The sequence below is a fragment of the Hydractinia symbiolongicarpus genome, chromosome 10 (assembly GCF_029227915.1).
Source record: "Hydractinia symbiolongicarpus strain clone_291-10 chromosome 10, HSymV2.1, whole genome shotgun sequence".
NCBI classification, from domain to species: domain Eukaryota; kingdom Metazoa; phylum Cnidaria; class Hydrozoa; order Anthoathecata; family Hydractiniidae; genus Hydractinia; species Hydractinia symbiolongicarpus.
The window spans coordinates 14,827,879-14,851,918 of record NC_079884.1 but is presented as its reverse complement, the minus strand read 5'-3'; the positions used below and the strand labels follow the sequence as shown (position 1 = coordinate 14,851,918).

The 24,040-nt window shown below is 31.6% G+C and overlaps 1 protein-coding gene across 5 annotated transcripts in view; it reads left to right on the top strand.

Moving 5' to 3' along the window:
- The window catches only part of LOC130613201 (E3 ubiquitin-protein ligase rnf213-alpha-like), a 188,388-nt gene that overhangs the window by 124,194 nt on the left and 40,154 nt on the right, over positions 1 to 24,040 (top strand). For all 5 annotated transcript variants that reach the window (XM_057434530.1, XM_057434532.1, XM_057434533.1 and 2 more), the window contains 19 exons: positions 1,085 to 1,241; positions 1,335 to 1,552; positions 1,981 to 2,310; positions 3,909 to 4,597; positions 5,646 to 5,743; positions 5,821 to 5,901; positions 5,985 to 6,088; positions 6,217 to 6,343; positions 6,733 to 6,940; positions 7,097 to 7,358; positions 11,254 to 11,388; positions 12,071 to 12,176; positions 14,353 to 14,527; positions 18,910 to 19,078; positions 19,216 to 19,307; positions 19,497 to 19,706; positions 20,575 to 20,697; positions 22,370 to 22,487; positions 23,092 to 23,330. In XM_057434530.1, coding sequence (XP_057290513.1) covers positions 1,085 to 1,241; positions 1,335 to 1,552; positions 1,981 to 2,310; positions 3,909 to 4,597; positions 5,646 to 5,743; positions 5,821 to 5,901; positions 5,985 to 6,088; positions 6,217 to 6,343; positions 6,733 to 6,940; positions 7,097 to 7,358; positions 11,254 to 11,388; positions 12,071 to 12,176; positions 14,353 to 14,527; positions 18,910 to 19,078; positions 19,216 to 19,307; positions 19,497 to 19,706; positions 20,575 to 20,697; positions 22,370 to 22,487; positions 23,092 to 23,330 — 3,641 coding nt within the window. The remainder of the gene's footprint in view (positions 1 to 1,084; positions 1,242 to 1,334; positions 1,553 to 1,980; positions 2,311 to 3,908; positions 4,598 to 5,645; positions 5,744 to 5,820; positions 5,902 to 5,984; positions 6,089 to 6,216; positions 6,344 to 6,732; positions 6,941 to 7,096; positions 7,359 to 11,253; positions 11,389 to 12,070; positions 12,177 to 14,352; positions 14,528 to 18,909; positions 19,079 to 19,215; positions 19,308 to 19,496; positions 19,707 to 20,574; positions 20,698 to 22,369; positions 22,488 to 23,091; positions 23,331 to 24,040) is intronic.

The following is a 24,040-nucleotide window of genomic DNA, read 5'->3' as shown; positions in this document are numbered from 1 at the left end:
TTGTCTTAGCTGTTTTCCAGCTTTTTGGACTTTTCCAGCTCTTTGAAATTGAAATTATAAATACAACGTAATAACCTTAAGTATTTTGAACTGATTTGTTTCTTGATTTGTACAACTCACACAACTACACACTTTTTTACGGTTGCATCAACTCGTTGGTTCTGAAACAGGTTGTTTGTCCCAGAATTTAGACCTCTGGTTACCAAATTTTATTTGGCCTCAGATTTAATGGTTTGACTAACTTTAACAACGCAATTTATTTTTGTCTTTGTAATGAGAATCTTTAAATAGCCAATCAAGGAATAAGAATTATTTTTCCAAGTTGTACAGATAAATCCCTAGAGCATCTCCATTGGAAACACAAATTTGAGCCTCATAAAACTAGTTGAATGTCCTATGAAAAAATCCACTGGATTATGAAGGCTACATGTCTTGATGACATCGCGAATGGCTGCGAATGTCCAAATGCAAAAATTATTTTCAGAAATTTTTTTAAATTGTTGTTTCTATTGTTTGAAGTATAGAATCGCTTTTTCAACAGATAGTTAAGCAGGTGTTGGAAGTAGAAGGTTTATTGATGAGAACTCAAACTGTCCATTTTAAATCAAATTGGTTTACTTTAGGTTAGCGAATGAGGCTGGTTAACTAAAGATTGTAATACAATTACTTATTTTAAATTTTTTTTGGACATGAAACTAATGTATTTTTTGTCAAGAAATAGTTGAATGGCCTGTGGAAAAATCCTCTTGAAGGGAGCAAACAGTTCAGAAACATATTTTGTTGACACTGTCAAAGACCCATCCATACAATTTATGTCCTCCAAGTGTGCCTCTAAAATTTGCACTTATCAGCCTGTACTACTCTTTTGCTCATGTTTTGTTGATTTTTATTACTTAACACTCTCAAAGTCGAGTGTCCAAAAGTTAAACAGTGATGAAAAGCTAATTTTGTAAAAATACATATTTTTGCTTATATCTTTGTTTACTTTAAATATTTGCATCCACTTTAGGGTTACAGGCAGACTAAGTTAATATTATAACTGATCATAAAGCCCCTATTAAAGCATTAAAATTATATTTTAAAGGTTTCAACAGATGGTGATCAACAGTTAAAAGACATAGATGAGGATATTGTCAAGAATTCAGAAAAACTTTTAGATGTGTCAGAGGAAATGCTTAAAATATTGGATACTGTTTCAAACTGTTTGCCTATTGTTCAATGGCTAAAACAAAACTTGAAGGGTAAGCAAATTTATTGCTCCATTGTTGCATTTTTTCATATTCCTGTAATTTGTTACCTTTTAACTACATTCATAATTGCTGTCTTCATTTTAGTTCCAAAAGAAGTCAAGGTTTTTGTTGAGATGATGTCAATTGCAGCCGGAGAAAATGATCTAGAAGTAGACCGTGTTGCTTGTTTTGAAGCAAGCTGTAATGCTTTTAGTGAAATTATATTTGGGTTGGGTGAAATGTCTGGCTTTACTGATTTGTATAATTCATGCAAAAAAACTGCTAGTGGATTGGCAAATGATGGAAAAATGATAGAAAAAATGGTGTGTTTTCTTTTTCCTTAATTGTATAATGCAATGACAACAAAGTAGGAATAAAATTATACAATTATGGAACATCCTGCGAAGATAAAATGAATACCTACAAGATTTATAGAAATAAATGTCTTTGTAAAATTTCGAGCTCTGCGCATAAAAACCTTGTTTCAAAGGCTTTTAGTTATATTTTAAGAATTTAAGAAATTGTTTAGCTTGAAACGCCAAAATAATGTGTTTTTAATCTTTTGGCCTTGCTTTGTTTGTGGACTATTTCAAATCCTTCTTTGTTTCCTAATTTGTTGAAAAAAAAGTAATTATAATTAAAAAAAACTAAGGATTGTTGAGCATTTTGGAATATTAATATTTTTCCTCTAGAAAAATGTCATGTAAGTCAAAGAACTTTACAAGTCTCTCTTGTGTATTCACAATTTTAGATTGACACCAATCGTTATGTGGAATGGTTTAAGCAGGCTAAAGAAGCTCAAGGATCTGTGGCTACCAAATCAATAATGCAAGCAAAAGCTGCTAACAGGAAAGGAAAATATATTATTGGAAACATAAGAGACAACTGTGAACGATTTATTCAAGAAGAAGCTACTCTGAAGGAAGTTATTCAGCTAGTTGTTGAAAATGATGATGAAAAGAGCCAAGTGTATAAACTTGATGAAATTCGAGATTTGCAAAGTAGATTAATGCTTCTTGGTCGTGATAAAACTGACAGGCATGGGGAAAACAAAGAGCAGGAAAAAGATTACTTTGTTGAGGTAGTCTGGCTTTTAATTTCTTTTTTTCATACGTTTTGGAGCTTTCTTTTATCACCCACACTTCTAATCACAGTGAGAATAGTTTCAGTTTTGCTTGTGAGTTTATTATTGTTTTTCAACTTATAATTAGCTCTCTTAATGTGTTCCAAATGTTGTAATGCAATTTAACAAAATTGGATCTGACATAATTTTCATGTCATGGCAATTGTGCTGAACGGTTATTGTAATTAAAGACTTTGTCTTAGCTTCTGTTAGCCAGTGTTAAATATAAGTTAACAAAAGATTTTTATCAAAAATTTGGAAAATGAATTTGTAAGCATGAGACCAGCATTTTGTTTGCAATCAAATCTGTCTAAAAACAGTTTATGCAGAATTGGAAAGTGTTCTTTGAATATACATGTAAACAAAACATTGCTTGCTACTTTTAAACAGGAGACATTCTCCTGTTTAAAAGTAGCAAGTAAGTTGAAGGTGTAGTTTAAAGTTTAGTTACAAGAAAAAACAAAGTAAATTTTTTAACTAGCTAACTAAAATGAGTAACCAAAAAGCTGGAGGACTAAACCTAGACAATTATGGAAACGCATCCTCTTATATAATAGACAGTTAAAAATAACAACTGCTGCTACATAAGTAATAAAATTTATTAGATTAATTCACTTTTAAAGGTTTCTTAACATTTTCTTAACATTTTTGTTTAAGAGATTTAGCTGAGACTACGCTGAGACAAAAGGCACATACAAAAAATGTGTTGTGTTAGTGGTAGGCAAGATGTGGTTAAACAGAAAAAAGTTACAAATAGGCCCTTAAAAAGGGGCTTTACTTCATCTTAAATAAAGCAAAAAACAAATATATATGAAACTTACATAGCTTTAGTTATAAAAATATTTACTTGGTTTGGTAACAGAAGGTGAAAAAATGTAAAAGACTTAGATAGACCACTAACTAGAATGTTTAAAATGATTAGTGCATATGTTGGTAATATTTGTATTACTTAGTGTATAACTTACACTAAATTTTTGATGATAATTGTTGCCTTTTATTTAAGAAGTTTTTGTCCATCTTATTGTATGTGAGCGATTTTGATATTCTTCAAAAACTGCAGAATTAATTAATTAATTGGATATTGTCTTTAAGTTAAATCTGTACTAAGTGTAAATAAAAATATGCAACTTGATATTTCAGTACAAAATCTAAAATATTTAGAGGCTGACCATTTAACAGGCTACTAACATTAATTGTGATTGTGGTAAAATTAAGATGATGGGTAAAAGTTATAGCTTTTTTTTTATAATTTCTTGTTTCAAATTTTTTTTATATTTTCTTAATATTCATTACATGCTTGGAGTTATTATAAGTGTTATTTTTCTTATGTATGGACGCCATTGTTATAACTAAATATTAATAGTTTGTGTCCTTAAAATTCATTGAGAAAATCAAAGTCAATTAATGTTTTAAATTTAAGGTCAATGTTCCTTGTAATTACAATTTAAGTAGCATGTACCATTTTAGATAGTCTAAATATTATTAATAGAATTGAGTGTCACCATTTTTTAATTGTGAGTTTCTGCATGTTCTTATTTTAAGTTCCTTTTTTTCAGACATCTGACGTTGTTACTAGACTTGCAAATGTGTATGTGTCACTTTGTGAAGCTGGCGCTGTGAAATGGCTGCATTTAAAGATGGAAGTAAAATGTGATATTGCCAAGGCTTGTGAAATTGGTATGGAGGCTTGGTACAAAGAGCTGAGGGAGAAAATATTTCAATTGGAAGAACACCTAAAAGAATGGAAACGTGATTTATCTGAGTATCGTGAAAAATATCCCTTGTTAAATTACTTTACTGTTAAACAATGCTTAGTTTTACAAAAGCATCTTTACTATTTACATGATAATATTGGATCAGTTATTTCACTGCCTCCACAGGTATTTGCATTACTAAGAGTAATTGATGATGATGTTAGTGTTGTTAAAATCAAGAATGCTTTTATGATGTCAATGATTGATGATAAAGAAGTTTTAAACAAAGATTGGGAAACTGTTGCATACGAGAAACCAACAAATTTTAATCAAATGTCCTACCAAAAAATCGCGATTATCCTGGAAAAGTTGCAACAAGAACATAAGTTTGACGAAAATGTGGCACTGGCTTGTCTTACTAGAGTTTTTCCTTTTGATATGAACAAGGCAATTATTTGGTGCCACAAACAAGATCCTGACAGTGATCTTATCAACGAAATTGCAGAAGATGCAGAAAGAGAGCTTATAATTTTAAAGGAGACATATGCCAGGTAACTAAAAGATAAATAATATTAGTAAAAATATGCCCTCTGGTTTTTAGGTAATGCACTTACTTTAGTATGAGGCATCATCTGGACAACGCAGATAAAACCTCTATAAATTATATTGATTATACAGTCCATAAAAAAAGGAATTGTGATGCATCTCAAATTCTAGGGTTGATGGTTTATAATGATTAGTGAAATAAAGACACTAAAACCTGAAATAAGTGTGTATATGTTTTCTCTTATTTGAAACCTTAAAATCTGTTAAAATTTATGCATCAGTGTATAAAGTTTACAAAAAAATTTCAGTGTCTATTAATTTTTATTGATTTTCAAACTTTTCGGAAGCACTGATTTGTTCACTTACACATACTTAATTATTATTATTACTGGAAAATGTTTTCTGAAAGCTGTATAATTTATGCACAGAAAATGAGGGAAGTGTCATATTTGCTTAGACTATTTCGTCAAACTACATTTTAAAATTATGGAGGAATTTACAATTGTGGTCAAAATATATTGGAACAGACAGTTAATTTTGAAGTTCGCCACCACAAGTAACTGCATAGGCTATTTCTATATATAATTAACCCATTTGGAACTTGTCAATGTTCAGAATGGAGTTAGGAATTAGATTTTAGGTTATTTAGTTATTTGCTGATGTGGACATGGCCAAGTTTGCAAAATTTTCAACTTTTTAACGGCCTGACCTGAATTATTTTGTCATACGCGGGTCCTAGAGAGAGTGATTGGTAAATTTTAAACGCTGTCAGCCTGATCTACATTTGTGCGAAAGTAGCAAGAATTGACTTTTTACAATTTTGACCAACGAATTGCCTTAATCTTAATATATTTGTCCGTAAAGTTGTTTAACTAAAAAAGAAGAACATCATAGTACCGCAAACACGTTTTATGTTTTACTTAGATTCGTGCCAACCTTTTGTTGCAAAAGCAGTTGTTAAAACAAGGTTTTATAAATTTAGAAGAAAACAATAAAGAAACTTTGTTCAATCAAGCTCAGCTCTATCATGTTTTTTTGTTATGTTTAATTTAGCATTGAAGTAAACGAGGAGAAAAACACAACTGAAGATTTTGCTGCTCCATTTCTTTTATTTAATCAGTTTGTGCAGTTCTTGAAAGAGCTTGACAAAAGTAAGAATTTAAAAAATTGTGTATGATGATAAAAAACTTTTAAACTGCACATTTGTGTGCAAATTTATATTTTGCAGATTCAACAACTGAAAAGGTGCAGCGAAACATACCAGATTATTTAAACAAAGAAAAACCTAGTCTCCTTGTTCTTTCTGAAGGTTTGTTTTCTTCTGACGGTTTTAATTGGCTATAACTGTGTATATTTAAAATTTGTGCTTTAAATTACCTAACATTGTTTTAGATCACATCCTGTATGGTATTTTGGAATTGTATCTTCAACAAGATGGCTCTTTACCATGCATGGAAGAGGTTTTGTTTTGTACGGACGAAGTTTCTCTGGAGCAGGTATGCTAAAGCTTTTTTAATTATTTCGGTAGGAAAAGCTGAAAAAGAAAAATGTGTCAACTACCTAGATAAACAATTTAACATTATATGTAAATACAAAGATTTTTCTTCCACATTTGTTTATATAGATTGAGTTATTGATTCTTCGTGCTGTTTACAACCCCTATGGAATTTATTGTCTGGTTTTTGCTGATAGTCTCGGATACGATAAAAGTGAAAGAGTGTTTAATTTTTCAAGATCTTTAATGAGTCAGGGTAGGTAATATTTAAGCCACTTATTGTTCAACAACAATAAATTAGGCAAGATTATATTATCTCTGTGACTTAATAAAAGAGCATCTGTTTGTGCTTTAAAAATTAAGTGGAGAGGAACTCATAGTTTAAAATGTAATATGCGGTGAGTCAGTAGAATGCCAATGTAAATTAAAGTATGGATGATTTTCAAGGGAGAAAGTAAACATGTTTTGCCATCTTTTTAAATAAAAGGGTTGATTTAGTGATGGCGACCCCTTGTCTCAGGAGTGACACCATGATAATCAACTGTATTTAAGTAGAGTACTCTCAAAGTAATAAAAACGTGGTTTATTGAATGGATAAATTCAGTCTTATTAATATAGTTTATTAATAGTTTATTAATAACATAGGTTTCAAGAATCCTTTGGTTTTCGTGTGTTCCAGTGAAAACGAAAGTCGTTCCTACTTGACGTCAGCTTTGGATGCATACAAGGTCAAATTACCAGTTTATCCTCAAAGAGAAAGGATAGGAGACCTTCTTCAGAAACAGCTATGTCTTACAGCAGAGGTAAAGAAGTTCAAAGAATTTCAGTATGCAGCTCAAGTTGACACTGACTGGTAAGTGGGGTAACTAAGGTTCTGTTATGAAGAATTCTTTATCTTAATAGATAGTAAACACTAATTATATTTTTATTACGTTGAAGACAGTGATATACACTTTTTAATTTGGAACTTACTTACACCTGCGCAATGTACACAATAACTGCATTTTAGCTACAATACAAGAGTTATTCGATCTGAAATTGGTGGAATGGGAAAGTCATTAGTTGTGACAGAAAAAGTTGCTGCGTTGGAAAGGTTAACTAGAAATTCTTTTAAGCATAAAAACAAAAAAATGCCTGAGCAGCAAGTTGTGACGACTCCAGTTCATAGTACATCTGTGGAGATTGATGATGTTGTTGATGCACTGTGTGTCTTTGAAGAGAAGCCTGAAGACGCCTTTCCAAGAATATATCACTTTGATATAGCACCAACTGTAAGTAATTGTTTTCTTTTTGAACATTTACCTAGTTTTTACATGCTTGATTTTGATACCTTACGAAATTTAATTCTTGCAATATTATAAAATGTTTTTTTATTTGAAAAATCACAAATATTAATACTTTTGTATTTCTAGGTAAATTTTAATAGAAATTTTAATAGAAGCGATTCAAGAATCAATTTTTAATTGCAATTTTTTGTCTTATGCATCTTTTTAAATAAAATTGCTTTACACTATTTCTTCTACTAATAGTACGGAAATTGTGTGTGTTGTGGGTGCGTGTATATCTTTTGTTTAAATTTTAATTGGGTAGAACATATCATGTAACAAAATAGATGTATTCGCCTATTAATATAAAGACTAGTTGTTAAGACCGTGGAAAAACCCACTTAAGTAGAAGAACAATAAAAAAAAGATCTATCATTTGTATTTTAATGACAAAAGCAATGACCTGTCAATACACAAATAAAAAATTATCGAACATTTGTTTACCCGTTGACTCTATTGTATAGAGCTCGTAACACTGATCAAAACAATGTTTGCTTTTGACACACAGTTGAAGAGATAGAAGAGAGGTTTGTTTAATTGGTTTTATGATGATGTCATAAACCTGTCTGTCCCGATTGGATTAAATTGATCCAGCTTAAAGAAATTGATTCCAATAATCGCATGTGGTCCCTAGTGACTTGCATGGTGAGAAATAGCTGACATCACCACCCTGTTTTTATGTTATATGACATTGTGACGTTTGATTTATCGATAAACATTTAAGACATCTCAGCAATGACTCTTTAAAGCACAAAAAATTTCTTTATAACTTGTTTCCTGTCTTTGTTGTATAAAGCTTAGAACACTGACCAAATGTATAAGATCATGAAATGAAAATGTATAAGATCATGTGCTCTTGTCGAACTGTTAAGAAGATATACGGGTATGAATTATTGATTACATCAGCAAATTCCACCAATGTACAAAAGATTTATTTAGGAATTGTTTTTACATTGCCTCCATTGTATAAAGTTTGAAACTCATCAAATTAATGAATAGGAACGTGTGCTTTTAATAAACCGTTAAGATCGCAGTAATTAAAAATATAGACCTTAAGATGCACAAAAATAATTATTATACATTCCTAATTCGATATTTCTGCTGAATCAGCAGAAATTTCGAATTAGGATTGTATAATAAGAAAAAATATTGCTTTCACGAAAAGCGTCAACTTTTTACAACCTTAGTTTTTAAAATTAACTTTGGGTTAATTACATTAAAAGGGTAAGGTTGTTAATTATGTTAAGAGGGATTCATTTTGTTTATTTATATTTTTCTAACAATAGGCTTTTTTCCCCAAGGATTATTGGGTAGTATACTCTGCTGCACCCAACGCTGTTGAAAGAAAAATATCCAGAATAAAAATATTACAGCACATCTTTTCATGGCTGCATAATTTCAAGACATGTCTGAAAATTTTAAAGAAAGTAAAATGCGATCGAAAATTTGCAGCTCGTGCATTGCAGTAATATTAAAAACGTCTTTTTCTAAGTTACAGACCATCTTTGTTGTTATTAACATTTTTCTTTAATAATTTCATAATCCTTTATGTATAATTTTGCAATCGAATAGCACTTTAGCTATATTTGACAGAAATAATTAATTATTTAATAACTGAATATTTTCTGTAAAAGATACTAGTATTATAGCTATAAAATTGTGATAAAGTGCTTTAATAGAAAAAATATGGATATATAGTCAGAAAATGAGCTTTACTAACTAGTTATGTAAAAAAACTGTGGATTTTAAAAGATTTATTGCTTTATGATTTATTTACCTCAAGGAAATATTTGTATATAAAAATATTTTCTGAAGCAGATAAATTCGCCCAGTTTATGAAATTAGTCCTAGGTGATCCCTATTTCCTCTGCAGTGTAACGTCCATGAATTTAACAAATAGCCGTATTTCCTTTAGGGCCCTAGCGCTAATTTAGAGTTGACTGAAAGGGTGCAGCACTGATAAGAGGGTGGTGCTTATTTTCAACAATAAATAACAAACAATAATTTTCAAAATAACAAACCAAAGACTTTATTTTTTCTCTTCCTTTTCTTTCTTTTGTTTTTAAAAAACATAACACAACATAACAATACACTACAAAATGTCAATAAAATTATCTTCAAATTCATCTGTTTTTTCTAAAACTTTATTAGCGTATCAAACCCTCAAACCTACAGTTGTTGATTTAAATTTAACAACTCAGATAGTCTTGCACGTGGATGTACTTTGTACAGCCTTGTGGTATAATTATGGAAGTAACTGTGCTATCTTTTAATTGTTTATTAACAAAGTCTATTAAGTTACAATGACTCCCAGGCTAAAAGAGGTGTACAAGAATTTTCTGATCACGTTTTCACATTCTTAAGGGTAAATCTTCATTCATCCATGCATTTGATGACAATACAACATAGTAACGATACAACGTGATTTGTACTCCTTATGTAAAGTTGCTGCCCCCTGGTTTGCTCCATAAAAAACTATGAAGGGCTCTAGCTTTGTACCATCAGCTTTTGCATTTAGACACATAGATATTCTAACTTTCTTGTTTGTAGACAAATGTCTCTTGCACAAACGGCATCAATTGTTGTTCGGGACACCATATCCTTTCATACTGCTGTCTTATTCGTTGCAATTACTGATTGTGAGGTGTAATGATGGCTTTTAGTTTAGCGGCGGGCTTCCAATACGTTTGTAACAAGTTTTTTAATCAAAAATGCAAAATTTTTTGTGCTGTTGTTGTTTGTGCTCACAAGGAGAGACATTTATTTTCATAAACTTTTTTCAGTCATTCCTGTAATGCTACAAAAGCTTTTTGCGCATATTCGTCATCCCAAACACTCATTTTAGCTTTACACATTATCAGTTTTCTGGAAACACAAAGTTTATAGGGGTCACACGATAGCGAACTGACTTTGAATAACAGTTTGTACGTCCATACATCACAGTTTTTCTCTGGTTCCGCTCATTTGTTTTTTTTCTGATTTTTTAAACAAAGCATTTACTTTTATCACTTTCTAGCATTTACTTATCAGTAAATGCTAGAAAGTGATATTTGTGGACTTTTGAAAGAACAACATAATGTTGCCATTTTGGGCAAGATCCCCCAAATTGGTCCCAAATATATGTTTTTTTTTAGTTTTTCTCAAAAAATTATTGTTAATTTTTCTATAAATGTTAGTATAGATAATTATCTACAAATTTAATTTGCTTAGACATGCGGCAAAACTCTTGTTTTGAAATAAGCTGAAAATATGGTTTTTCACATTTTCTTAAAATTTTCTTTTTTATAGATGAATTTTAACCTGAGAACAGATAATTATTTACAAATCAGTTGATTTCATGTTTGAGACAAGTAAAGCTGCTAGGTAACAGGCCTTAACTACCCACAAGTAACCATAAAGGTTTTCAAGTTTGTCAAAAAATTTCATTGTTTTATTGTTTATGCTCATGTTTGATATTCATGTGTGACCACCATGTGTGGCGTAAACTTGTTTTTTTTTTTTGCATTAGTGAACTTAATTAAATATCTTGTACTCAATATCAGTATCGAGTTTTCGTCCGGCTCCTACCAGCTGCTTTTTTACAGCATCACTTTTTAAAATGCAGTAATTCTTGTGGGTACATCAAATGAAATTGGACATATCCACTTCGCCTGTCTCAGACAGGCACATCTTATTTTGTATTTCAGATTTTAAAAAGGGACTGTGTTTAATACTAGAGTCTATGGATTATATACTTAATTGTTTGTTTTTAATGTTGTAACAGTCAGAAGTTTATTAAATAAATTCCCTGATTTTACTCTTTGTCAAATATATTTAGGATGGACACACTTTTATATTTTAGGTGTCATATGGACTAGATTGTTTCTTATTTAACCTTGTCATCCTTGGTTACTGTCAAGCAAGTAATGGAAAAGTATGGAGAAAAAATAAGCAGGATTTGTGTCTCATAGAAGTTACTAATAATGTTCAGAAGAAGGTATGTTTGCATATGTGTGATTAACAAAGTGCTGCATTTTGGGAAATAACATAACGATATGGTTCAGCAATAGCATTTCACTTTTGTTTATATACCCACAAATGATTGACTTCAATTCGTAAAATGTTAAACATGAATAAAATATATTTCAAGAAAACTGTTTATTATTTTTTTTTTTGTGTGTGTGTTTGCTCAATTATGCAAAATGTATAAACACAGAGATATCATTATACTATCCTATTTTTTAATTTTTCAATAATTTTGTTTTTGTTTGGAACCAGATGTTATCTTTCAATCAGATCGTTTTTGTTTACTTAAAACTCTTTAGGAGAAGTTAGCTCCATAAGTCACTTTGGTGGTTAATGCTTCATCCTTAACATCTTTCATAAAAAGTTGCATTTGTTTGTTTCAATGTTCTGAAATATTTTTTAACATGCTCTCAAAAGGATATAACATTAGTGTCCATATAAAACGTTTTGTTGCTCTTTAAAAAAGACTTTATGGGAGGCCTGTTTATACTCAAAAAAGGTTTTTGGTCACAACTTCATGCACAGACTTTTTGTGTGTTAAACCTAAACTATTCAGTTTAGGAATATTGTAAAACGAAGGCAAATTGCAGAAGTTGTTAAAGCCCATGGAATTTTTGTTAACTTAATTTGTAGTAAATCTTCTGTCACAATAGACAAAGGAAAGGTCAAAAGCCAGGCGTGGAATGTTTTTACATATGTTACCATCTGTTACTTGCATATCACCAGAAGAAACATATAGATGCCTGCTGAGTAATGAACGTAAGATTTTTTTTATTGAAAATTGAATAATCTCAAAATATAGCATCTGTTTTCTATGCAAGAGCTAGTTTTTAACTTCTTATAGTAGGATAGTGACATGTTGTCAAGGTAAATAAGGTGCATACTTAACTGTTCAATCCCTTGCATAAATCTTCAAGTCATTAGGATTGAGCCTCCTTGGTCCATAATATAGACAAAACTTATGGCAACAATGTTCTTCTTCGTAGTACCTTAATTATGCCAAAATTTTATTAAAAAAGGTGGTGATGTTTGGTGTGATTGTTGTGAAGCGCTTAGCTTCAAGAACATCGATTTAAACTAGATGAAGAAACCAATAATCTATATTATAATACCCGTATGCGTCTGTCTGTCATGCAAAAAGGTACCCCAAGTAGCGAGACTGACTGAAGACGGTATGAAAAGGACGGCCGACCCTGTGAATTTTTCCACGGGCCACCCACTAGTTACATAATAAGAGCCTAACGCTATTTCATGACACAAAATACATTTTTTAGAGATCTCTTTTGGCAGCCTTTTTTTTGGTACCTGAGATTCAAATCTACATGCTCCCAACGCTTTGATAATAACATAATAGCTCAGATTCAAGTCAAACTGCTACAGAATTTCTTGTATAAGGTCATAACCAACAAACTTATAATTATGAAACCCAGGGAGATTTTGCTTAACCTACAAATCCTCAAATTTTGCTGATCTTACTATTAATCAAAATGGTTTCTTACTGCAAGAATTTTATTACAAATATAAAAGGTACCAAAGCAATGGGTTTACATAACCAGTTTTAACCACAGTTGTGTGCTCTTAATACTCCCTTGATCTTCTTGTGAAGTTCATCGAAATTCAATTCTGATCCCTCCACCCAAAAAAATAAAAATTTCAAAGAAATGGCAAATAGAGCATTTAGAGCATTAAAATCTGAATCTCATGCATTAAATAAATGGCCCCTGTAGACTTGAAATACTAATAACTCAGTACATTGATCAAGGGGGATGTTGTCAAAAAGGGAAGCGAAAAACAGAAAAGTTAGAAAACATTTCCATAAATGATGAATTTCAAGAACATTTTAACAAGTTTAAAAAAAATTGCGATAACAACAACAGTAACAATTTTCTCACAGCCTCGAAACTGTCAACTATTGCGAGTTGTTGTCTTGCTGACCAGGATTTCTACAATCTGTTTAGCGGTATTTGTTGACTCAAACAATGCTTTTGTTTAAAAGCTTACTTGGTACATGCAAAATGGTAAAACAAACTTATTTTTTTAAATTGTTGTGAATATTGTGGACTGGTCGCACTTGCTGAAAGTGTTTTCAATAAACTGATACAGCTTTGAAAACCGTATCAGGGTGGCTTCATTTATATACTTTCTAATATGTCCTTTCAGTATAAAAATCATATTCCTTTGAGGTAAGTCCTTTATCTGAGTGGGTTAATTTCCTATATCTTGGTATACTGCTAAGACAGCAGTAACTCTTTACTAGCATATATGCCTGGTGGATAATTATCTTGAGTTAGCCAAGCTTCTTGTCGTCCTTAACGATGTTGGTCTGCTCGTCAGTTTCTGACATGGATATTAATTTAATATACAAAGAGAACTGTTTTTTCAAATTAACTTGTATCTTTCCTAATTTCTGTGTGTCTGTAAACTACCGACATAAATTAGGAAAGATTCATGTGGTAGAATATCTAGATAAATAATCTGATGGCTTTACATTGTTTGACTTACAACTTCCAGTTCACCCCTTGATGATGAGGCTGTGTGATCTGATTGAATGGAATCTCTGTACAAGTGTAAAAAGATTGGTGTAAGTGGTTTGTGGCCTGTATTTGCATACATGGTACACCAGCAACATAGAGGAGAAAATACTCTAACATTAATATGCCTTTCTGACATACTGAATTGCATTTAACTTCCTCAACAGTTTTTAAATTATCAAAAGGTTGTTATACATTCACTGTAATACTTAATCTGTTTATGAATGATAAAAAATGCATTTTCAAAAGCTTTCCCAATTGAATTGTGTCATACGCCAGTCCTGCAAAATTATAGATGTATTAGGCTTTACATAAATGGGCCTAAAGCCTCGTGTTAGGGTTAAAGTTTGTTAGACTGTTAAAACCACTTTATTAAACATTGCTCCTCATGATGATTTCTTTAGAGGTTAAAAGACATGATTGGTTATTCAACACACAAATGTTCAAGAATACTCCAATGCAACGTGTATACCAATATTTGACAGTGTATGATGTGTCTCCAGATGATGTTAATAACTTCACATTTCAACCGAATGAACTCAGAGGGGATCATGCTGATTGTTTAAGAATCCTGATCAAGTAAGAATCTATTTTTATTCTTTTTTGCATTATATTAGTTATAAAATAGAGTGCTTGTAAAAATTAATAAATTTTTGATATAGACGTAAAAGTACAAGACTCGTATTTAACGTGGGACGATCATTATGAATCAACATACACTAAAATTTAAAATGTTGATAATTACCTTGAGTTAGCTAAGAGTCTTTCCCTAAATCACGTCGTTTATTTGGTTGCCAATTTCTGACATAGTCTAGTCACATTAGCCTGAAATATAGGTCAACCTAGAATAAATTGTTATATTAACATATTTAGTATCATTAGAAGCGCAATTTTATGTAGATTAAGAGGAGAGTATGCTTCAATTCTGAATCAGGGGGCACTACCTTGACAATTTATTACTAGTTGAAAAAAATTAACTACAAGTCGTCGAAAATATCGAAAATGTTTTTTTCGCAGTCATTTTCATCTTCTGTATTGTCTTTTTCGAGCTTTGGGTCTTTATTGGTGCAGCTATCTCCTCTGCAATTCCCGCAGGCAGCGACACAGTGCGGTCCATTCTTTCTGCACGAACAATTTGTGGAGCACGGTTTTTTTGTCTCGAGTTTGCAATTACACCTTTTAAACGTAAGCAATCTTTCTGGTGCAACAGGCTCTTTACAGTATACAGGGAAGTATACGTCATTTCGAGTAATCCAATCCCAGTCCTTTGGATCCAAACTAGCCTTGTGTAGGTTTTTCCAATCGTTTACCTGAACATAATGTGAGAATAATAATTTATATGAAAAATAAACAATAATCACTGACAGTCTGTGATTTCTTGATTTTATTAAGAAAGTTAAAATACGCAGGCTAAATGGTTTTATGTTACCTGAATATAAACATAAAGTGCATGCTGAGAGGCTGATCCTTTCGATGGTGGCAGAGATTCAATCTTTAAAGTCTTGTTTGTTTAAACCATCTCCATGTATTTCGAATAACGCATGTCACCAAGAGTCTTGTTGTTGTAAGAATAACTGAAATTTAAAGATAAAAACATTGTTTAATAGTAGTTAATGGCTATACCAATATCCATCATAAATATATAATTGAGATGAATTTTACCTTTTTAAGAATAACTCTGAGCCAGCTTCAGAAAAATCTTTTTCAGCATCATTTTTCAAGAATGTTTCGGCAATATATTGTGTGTCTTGAGTCTTGAGCAGTTTGCCAATTAGCGATGTCTTTCCTGTTCATATAAATACAGGTGAGTATGAATTGATAAAGTAATGCAATAAAAATAATAGCGTGAATTACAATCATTTGGTAGTACAAAGATTTCATTTTGTTGAGTTACTTAAAACAGTAAATATAGATAAATATAGGACATACCCATTCCAAAAGTTCCTGATGTTGTGTCACATCCGGTCCAAGCATGTAAAAATAGGATATGATGAACAAGGATTTCAGCATGCTTCTCATTGACATCTCTGATCTTTCAACACTTTCTGATACCATCCGTCTTCTTCATGGTTTTGAAATATATATCATGATGTAGATTGGTGTTGTAGTGATACATCTGCATGCAAAATATGTCAGCATCATCTACATGAACAACAACTGTTCCTTCTTCTGCATGCCTCAATCTTTGACAATCAATGTATCTGCGTCACTTTTAGCCTCTTCTACATTAAAGCCTTTACTTCTCCAACGTTGTGTCAGCAGTTTAATCAGCATTTTCTTGTTCTGCCCATTCAATAAACAACGGCTTTTCCAATCAAAGGCAGATCGCGATATTTTACGTTTCTTTTCTGGTATAGTTTCTTTCAATGGTGATAAGGGCCGCCTCCTGCTTTCATCATAAGCTAAACGTTGACAGCGTGTATGTACTTTAATGTTGGGTTCTTTTAGCGAGAGCTGTTCTTCGATTCGATTTACAAGATCGATGTCCCTTGCGCGTTTCTTTGCATAGTTTAGTAGTGTGTCAACTCCTTTTCTGCCATCCTGCAAGGGTTTTTTTGATTCAGATCCCTTGCATATTACACACATCCCATGGAACCCGTTTGTTGCTTGAGAGCTAAGAGTTTTCTCTTAGCTCTCAATATATAAATAAACCAATATATTTTCAAATTGAAAGGGATTCTTTGCTATAGGGTGACGTAACTTATATCTTTCGACAATTTATCACTTTAGGCCTTTAACATTATCCTCAGAGAACACTATAAACTATAAATATGCTTTTTCTAAAAAATCAGAAAATAAAGACAGTAATTAGATCCAATAAAAACTATAGACCTTACTTAATGTTACTCTTTTTTACGTTACGTTTTTGATAAGTATGTAATGACTTACCTTCCTTGCTCATTATCCATGACTTTTAATCAAGACTGTTCCATACAGCCAGCAAATCATATATAAAATGTTATTTACATTTCTTTATTTTTTATCCTGAAAATTCGAATTTTAGCATTGCAATAACTTCAAATAAACTAGAAACAAACTCAAATAGATGTTCTTAGCTAATAAAATGCTTAAAATCCTTGAAATTACCCCCTCTTGCGTTTTGATTTACAACTGTTAGTGCTCCCTGATTCAGAATTAAGGCATACTCTCATCTTATTCTACATAAAATTGCGCTTCTAATGATACCAAATATATAAATATAACAATTTATTCTAGGTTGATTTCTATTTTAACTAAACTAACATAGATATATAAATTATTTGATATAAAGGTCTGAGTTTTTGTGGGATAATCGTCAATGATCAAGATATACTAATATTTAAAATTATGTAGGGTCCAGTGATTTGAATGAGCAGCATGTCTACGTTAATGAAGCATAGTTTCTACAGCATCAACAAAAAATCATCTCACAGAAGTATCTTCGAAAGATCTGTACCCTATTATGCCCTGTCCTCAAGTGGTCATAAAGATTTTAATTAATGTTGCAGAAAGTGTCTGAAATTTGTTAATAAGAACTTTCCTAAGAATTATAGGTTTTACAACATATTTAACAGAAACACACTAAAATTCATGTATAGTTGTTAACCTAACATGTTTAGCGTAATATCAGCCAACAACAAGACTGTTTTATCCATAAAGATTTATACCAAATGACACTCACATAACTCATGTAACTCACGCTTTTGCTGAAGTGAACTCTTATATAAGTTCTATAAGTTGATACTTGTTTAAGGTGAAGTGAAACCTCATTCCAGTGTGAGTTCACTTCAATTAAAAAAAGCTAAAATCAAAGCTCACACTGGCGTAAAGATACCAAATGTTTACGTGTAATTGCAATTTTTTTTTCACTTAGGCATATCACAAATGGATTAATACAAGTTTCTTCGTTCTGCATTGTTTATACACTTCAGTCGTTTTAGGCTAAGTGAAAATCATTTGGTGATTTTTTTTAAGGTTTTGCGTTATTTCACATTGACCAACTTTCTCAAATTGGAATCCAAAACTCACTCTAACTTGCTTAATTTCTGGTCTTTTTCAAGAACATTTTCCCTAAAATAATTTCAAGAAGTGGAATAAAAAAGTGTTGTAGTTATAAAATACTTAACAAGATAGTAGAACTTTAAAGGTTTTTTTTGTAAAGGGCACTTTTATGCATAATCAATTAACTTTGGTATATTAGGCAAAGTGAAACTCATTTTGGAAAATTAATTATTTTAAAAAAAAGCTGTTCAAACCCTGCAGTAAAATATTGAACAGAACAGAATACCAGTCCTTGTATACCATTTTTACTTTAATTTCTGCTGTAAAAAAAGTAGTATATAAACAACTTTACAGCTCCTAATATTAATTTAGTTCTCTTTAACTGCATTCATTTACATATCACAAATACAATCTTGTAATTATATTGAACTATATAAAGCAATCTTGCATGTCATGTTATTGAAGAGGTAGGAATATTTTTAACCCATGCCAAAAAGGGTGGATTACTGGACACAGACGCTGCCACTATTTGTGCACTTATGTCAAGTGCCACCACTAACTTTCATTATTACTAGTGTACCACTACCAACCACTACAACACGAATTCTTTGAATATCAAAACCAATTCATACATACTGTGTGTGTGTACTGACAAGGAACTTAGTATAACAATGAAGTGTTGATAAACATACTAACCCTGCCTCTGGCAATACACTGAACTAACTGGTGCACTAAGGAGTTTAATGAATTCACTTTAACTAAGATCATTTTTGTGTTATCAAGGATGACTCAACTTCATCTTGATTTACTTAATCTGGTAGTCAACAAAAGGTTTTTGCTATTTTTTAGGTAATTTTTTCGGAAGTAAAGAACTTGCATGCACGCCTAGCCTGAGCTTTTAGCTTTTACAATGTAACATTTAAATAACTATATAGTCGGTATCCTAATACAAAGTTTAACTAATGTATCTTGCAATTTAGATACTGTGGTGTGGAAAGGCCATCATGGATGGAGCTTCGTAATTTCGTACATTTTTTTAATCAGCAATTATTGGACAGTGAAAAATGCATTTTTACCAATCCCATACTCAGCCAAGATTTACGTGGTTTTAAAGCTTTTGTTGTAAAATTTTTGCTTGAAATGGCAAAGGTTTGTTTATTACTGTTTCTAACACAATATATTAGTGCTTTTCCTTTCTGTATAACCAATAAAATCCATTTCATGCATAAATTATTATATTAAATATAAAGAATAATCAATGATGTTAAAAATTACTTTTTGCGTAGGATTTTTCCACACGCTCTTTAACAGAGAGTGATATTGGACAGCCTCAGGAAAACAAATTAATGGTTGAACTTAAAAGGCACTGGGAACAGAGGTATTACTATTATTAATATTGCTGCTTAATCAAACATTGTATTTCTAGTCCTATTATTCCTTTTTCATTATTAATTATCTTTACACCAACAAGTATAATTTTTCAATGGATGTGGTAAGTAGGCATAAAGTACAGTACTTCTCCAAATCTTTGTTTTTATATAAGTCAAATAATTTTTTTCTTCCATAGTTCCCATCCTTATCTATTCTTCAATCAAGATGGGCAAACTTTGAGTTTTCTTGGATTTAATGTGGATCCCAATGGCAACCTAACTGATCCGGAGCAGGAGTTTCAAATAATTCAAAAAAATATCATGTCAAAAAATTTATTTGATGATCTGATGCGTCAAATGGCGGGAGACTTGGTCACGCTCTCAACTAACTACCAAATGTTGAACAGGTGACTTTTTCACATCTTCTTGACAAAAATGTTTTATGAGGACATCAAGCCTTTCTATGAGCTAGTGGCCCTGGAACGTTTAATTATTTGTGTTATTACATTTACTTTCATTTCTCTTGAGGAAGTATCTGACGATTTTATATTACATTGATCTGTTGGTTAATTCAATTTATTCAGTATACTTCAATGATTTGCCTGGTGGCATAAGGTACTTTGCTAGGTTCCATTTTTAGGCATTATATATAGTTTGAAGACTGGAAGCAGTCTTGTGCTCTAAATCCTAATTCAGCTTTTAAAAAACATTTAATCAATATATGCAACACATACAACATTTAAGGACCTTTTTAGCGTTTGCGATTTTTTTGTTTAACATTTATCATTTGTATCAGACAATGGTTATGTCTGCTTAAGTGTACCGTCTCGGGGGCATTGTGGTTTCTGTGTCCAGTTTTTTATTGCAATCACTTTATTTTAGCATGATTCAAAGCCAGTGTAATTGTATTTAATTTCACAAAGACACATTTCAACTGTTCATTTACCTTCTTAATTTAACAAAGGTGCATTTATAGTCATGTTTGGTGTGTCAGTAAACGAAAAATCACACATGTGAGCAGTTAAATTTTCCAGAAACTAGCAAGCACTTGCAATTCATTGCAAGGCCTGTGTTTTAAAGAAACGGGTTAATCTTTATTTCTTTTTATTAGGAAGTACAATAAAATTATACAAGAAATATATTCTTTTGAGATTAACTCCAAAAGTTGATAAAATAAGTGTTAGCTTAAATACTGAAAATCTTGTACAAAGATATTAGACCATCTAAAGAAAATTAATTTAGGAAGATTGTGAATTTTTTTTTTTTTTACTTTAGATCTGAAAAATTGCAAATACTTTGTCGAGTGATGGGTTTGAAATATGTGCAAGATCCAGACCCAACCTATGAGTTAACAATTGACAACATGAAAAAGATATTGGCCATCCATATGAGATTAAGGTGTGGTTCTGGTGCCTCAATGTTTTAACAACATTTGTACTCATATGACTTGTAGGTTGCTAAGAATTAGGCAATGGAAATTAACTAAGGCGTTTGTGTTGCGGTATTGTCTTATATGCGTATTTTCCAAAACAAGATTCTGTATTGCTGTACTAACGGATTTTTCTTGATGTTTAGTAACAACTATTTTAAAAAAAATTTTGCGTACCGAGTTCCAACCCTTTCTTCATCTCCACTTATACAAAGTTCCTTTGTCTGTAGCAAGATCAAACGCAGCATTACAAGATTTGTGGTTAATTTTATTTCAAAGGCAGAAAAAATAGGAAAAAATTAGGGACAGGTAACAATAATATAATTGTTAACGAGAATAATATTTCCAAAAGTAATGATAGGACGTAAACCACAAATTCAGGCTATACATTAAATTGCTTTTTTTTCCTGTGCGGCTTGTATTAATCACATCAAAAAATGTACACAAAGATTTTAACAAAGGTAGAAGGTTTTTTGGGTGATGTTTTAATTGGCACTGTACAACAGCAACAACAAAAAATAACCCTAAGTGTACCCATTGCCTCTTTTATGCGAAGCTGATCAAAATAATTGACTAAAAATTTTAATTTGATGAATTTAAATTTAACGAAGTCATCAATGACCCATTTAATATGAAAAAACCTTTTTAAAATTTGTTAAACATTGGTTTTTATTGTGTAGAGCTTGAAACGTTTATCAAAAATAATACTAACTGGTAGCTTTGTGGTAGAGCGTTCGCTTCCAGTGCGGGAGGTCTTGGGTTCAAACCCTGGCCAAGTCATGCCAGAGACTATACAAGTGTGAATCTATCCTTTCTGCTTAGCACTTGGCATGACAATAGGATTGATATCTTAGGCCGTTGTCTAGTGGAGCGATAGCTGTGCTTGCAGAACTTTCGTATCCCAAATGGGAGCTTTAAATGCACTAGGACCCCCTTCGCAGGACCCTTGTTGATAGCAATACCAATATGAACTGAAGAGGCTATCCAGGGTAAATAATTTCAATAATAATAATATATAGGGTTGTAAGTAAGAAATGTAAACTTAAAATATTGATCCCTCCTAAATTCTGATGAATATTTTAATCATCTCAAAATATTTTTTATTATGTTTTGAAAAAAATCACTGAGTACATTTTAGTAGGAAACTCCTATTATGATTAACTATTTTCTCCTATAATCTTGTCCAAGCCCATTAAAATATGAAAAGCTACTGCCAGAGTCATAAGTATTGCCATACAGATAATTTTATGCTTGTTTTGTACAATGCGGAATATTTGAGTAGGTGTAACTTCTTCATAACAAAAACCACATGTTCTTTCACCTCATCGTTAGTGTTTTCTCCTAAACCGTGACCACTAAAACTCTTAAATTCTCCTACAATTTCCAAAACTTTTTTCATGTGAAGATGAGGCCACTCTGAAAGATATCAATATTGTCATCATCAAGTTTGTTTAAGGGCAAGGCAATGGTTTCACTAAAAATAATTGTAATTATCAGTCTACTTTATTAAGATGATTACAGGAAAATGGTCAGTTTGTTGTTTATCAAAAGAAACGTAATAACATCCTCTTTGTCACAGTTGCAAACATAAGTCAATATGATAAAAAGTATGTTTTCTGTATATGTTTTTATTTGTTTAAGATGTGGTATTCCTGTAATATTAATGGGCGAAACTGGTTGTGGAAAGACAAGACTTATTCGATTCATGTGTGCTTTGCGGGCTGGATTAACAGGAGCTATCAATATGTTGTTAGTAAAAGTAAGTGGTAAATAAATGCATTTTATTAAAATAAACATTGTATTCCTGCATTTGCATAAAAACTTAGGACAGTTGTCTGTGCCAAGTGGTTTTACCCAGAAAGTAACAAAAAATGACACTTTTTGAAAAGAAATTTGGAAATATTTCATAGTTTGAAATAGTAAAAAAAATGATCCTTATTCATGAATGAGACATTGTGCCAAGCACGTGGGGGGTGGGGGGGGGGAGTGTGAGTAAAGGACTGTTTTCTCAATCTGCATATATAGGTATTTTAAGTAAAATGTAATCATACAAAGATCAAATGACAAGCTATTAAAACGAAATGAAATGAAGCCTGTATTTTGCCATATTTGGTGCCAAAACCATCAAGAAAAATTAGGTCAAACTGTTTACCATATTTTTTTCTAAATTATCAAATTTGATAGCAAAAAACATGAAGATCGCCATATTTCATTAACAAACTATTAAAATATATATCCACAAAACCTAAACTTTACTCTATTTGATTTTGCAACGTTAAAAACTACGATTGTATGAAGTTTATTAATTTAAAAGACAATTGTGATGTGCTTCTTTGGATAATAGCAGAAAAAATGTTTTTTAGGTTCATGGAGGTGTCTCAGCAAAAGACATTAAAAGAAGGATAAATGAAGCGATTAATTTAGCCAAAGTTAATTACGAAAGACATGGAATTTCAACCATTCTTTTTCTTGACGAAGCAAATACAACAGATGGTATTGGATTAATAAAAGAGATCATGATTGATAAACGTGTTTATGGCAAACCAATTGCATTTGCTAAACATGGTCTAGAAATTATTGCTGCATGCAATCCTTACAGAAGGTATGGCTGATGTCGTAGTTAAAAATATGATTTTTTTGCAGCACAAACACGCATTTATTATTAATAACCAAAGTTTATTGCACCCCCCAAAAGTAAAATGACAGAAAGTATAATGGTTCAATGGCTAAGTAATAAAAGTTATCATGTAAAAGTTTTAAGCACTGTAATGTAACAAGGAATTACCTTCATGCATTGTGAAATAAAAATGAAGACATCCACTTTTGGCGTTACACACAGACTTATTTATGTAAGACTGGCTTGGTAACCCAAGAGCCACATATAGTTCAAACTGTGCCACCTAGGGTAGAGAGGACAGGTATACTTGAGGCTTTACATCTGTTTGATTGTTTTAAAAAGAACTTTACCATGACAATTGATTAAATAAGCACAGCCCACAGTCTATCGTAACCTGTCCAAACAAAAACAGTCCCCCTCCGTTTTAAAAAACAAGTTTTTATGAATGTTTAAAAAATTAAACCCAGAGCCTTTTTTTTTAATTTTGTGGGATATGTTGCTGTGAACATCAAAATTTTGTGCAGATTGCTTACAGCAATGCACCCTTTCATTGATGGTGTCTTTTATTGCCATATTTCAACAGAGTTAGAGCCTTTGTGGATCCTGAAGTGAATTATTCTGTAAAGCGGACCTGTTGGAAAGTCTGACTAGTGCATTTTAAACACTACTTACCTAACCAATGCAACTGAAAAATT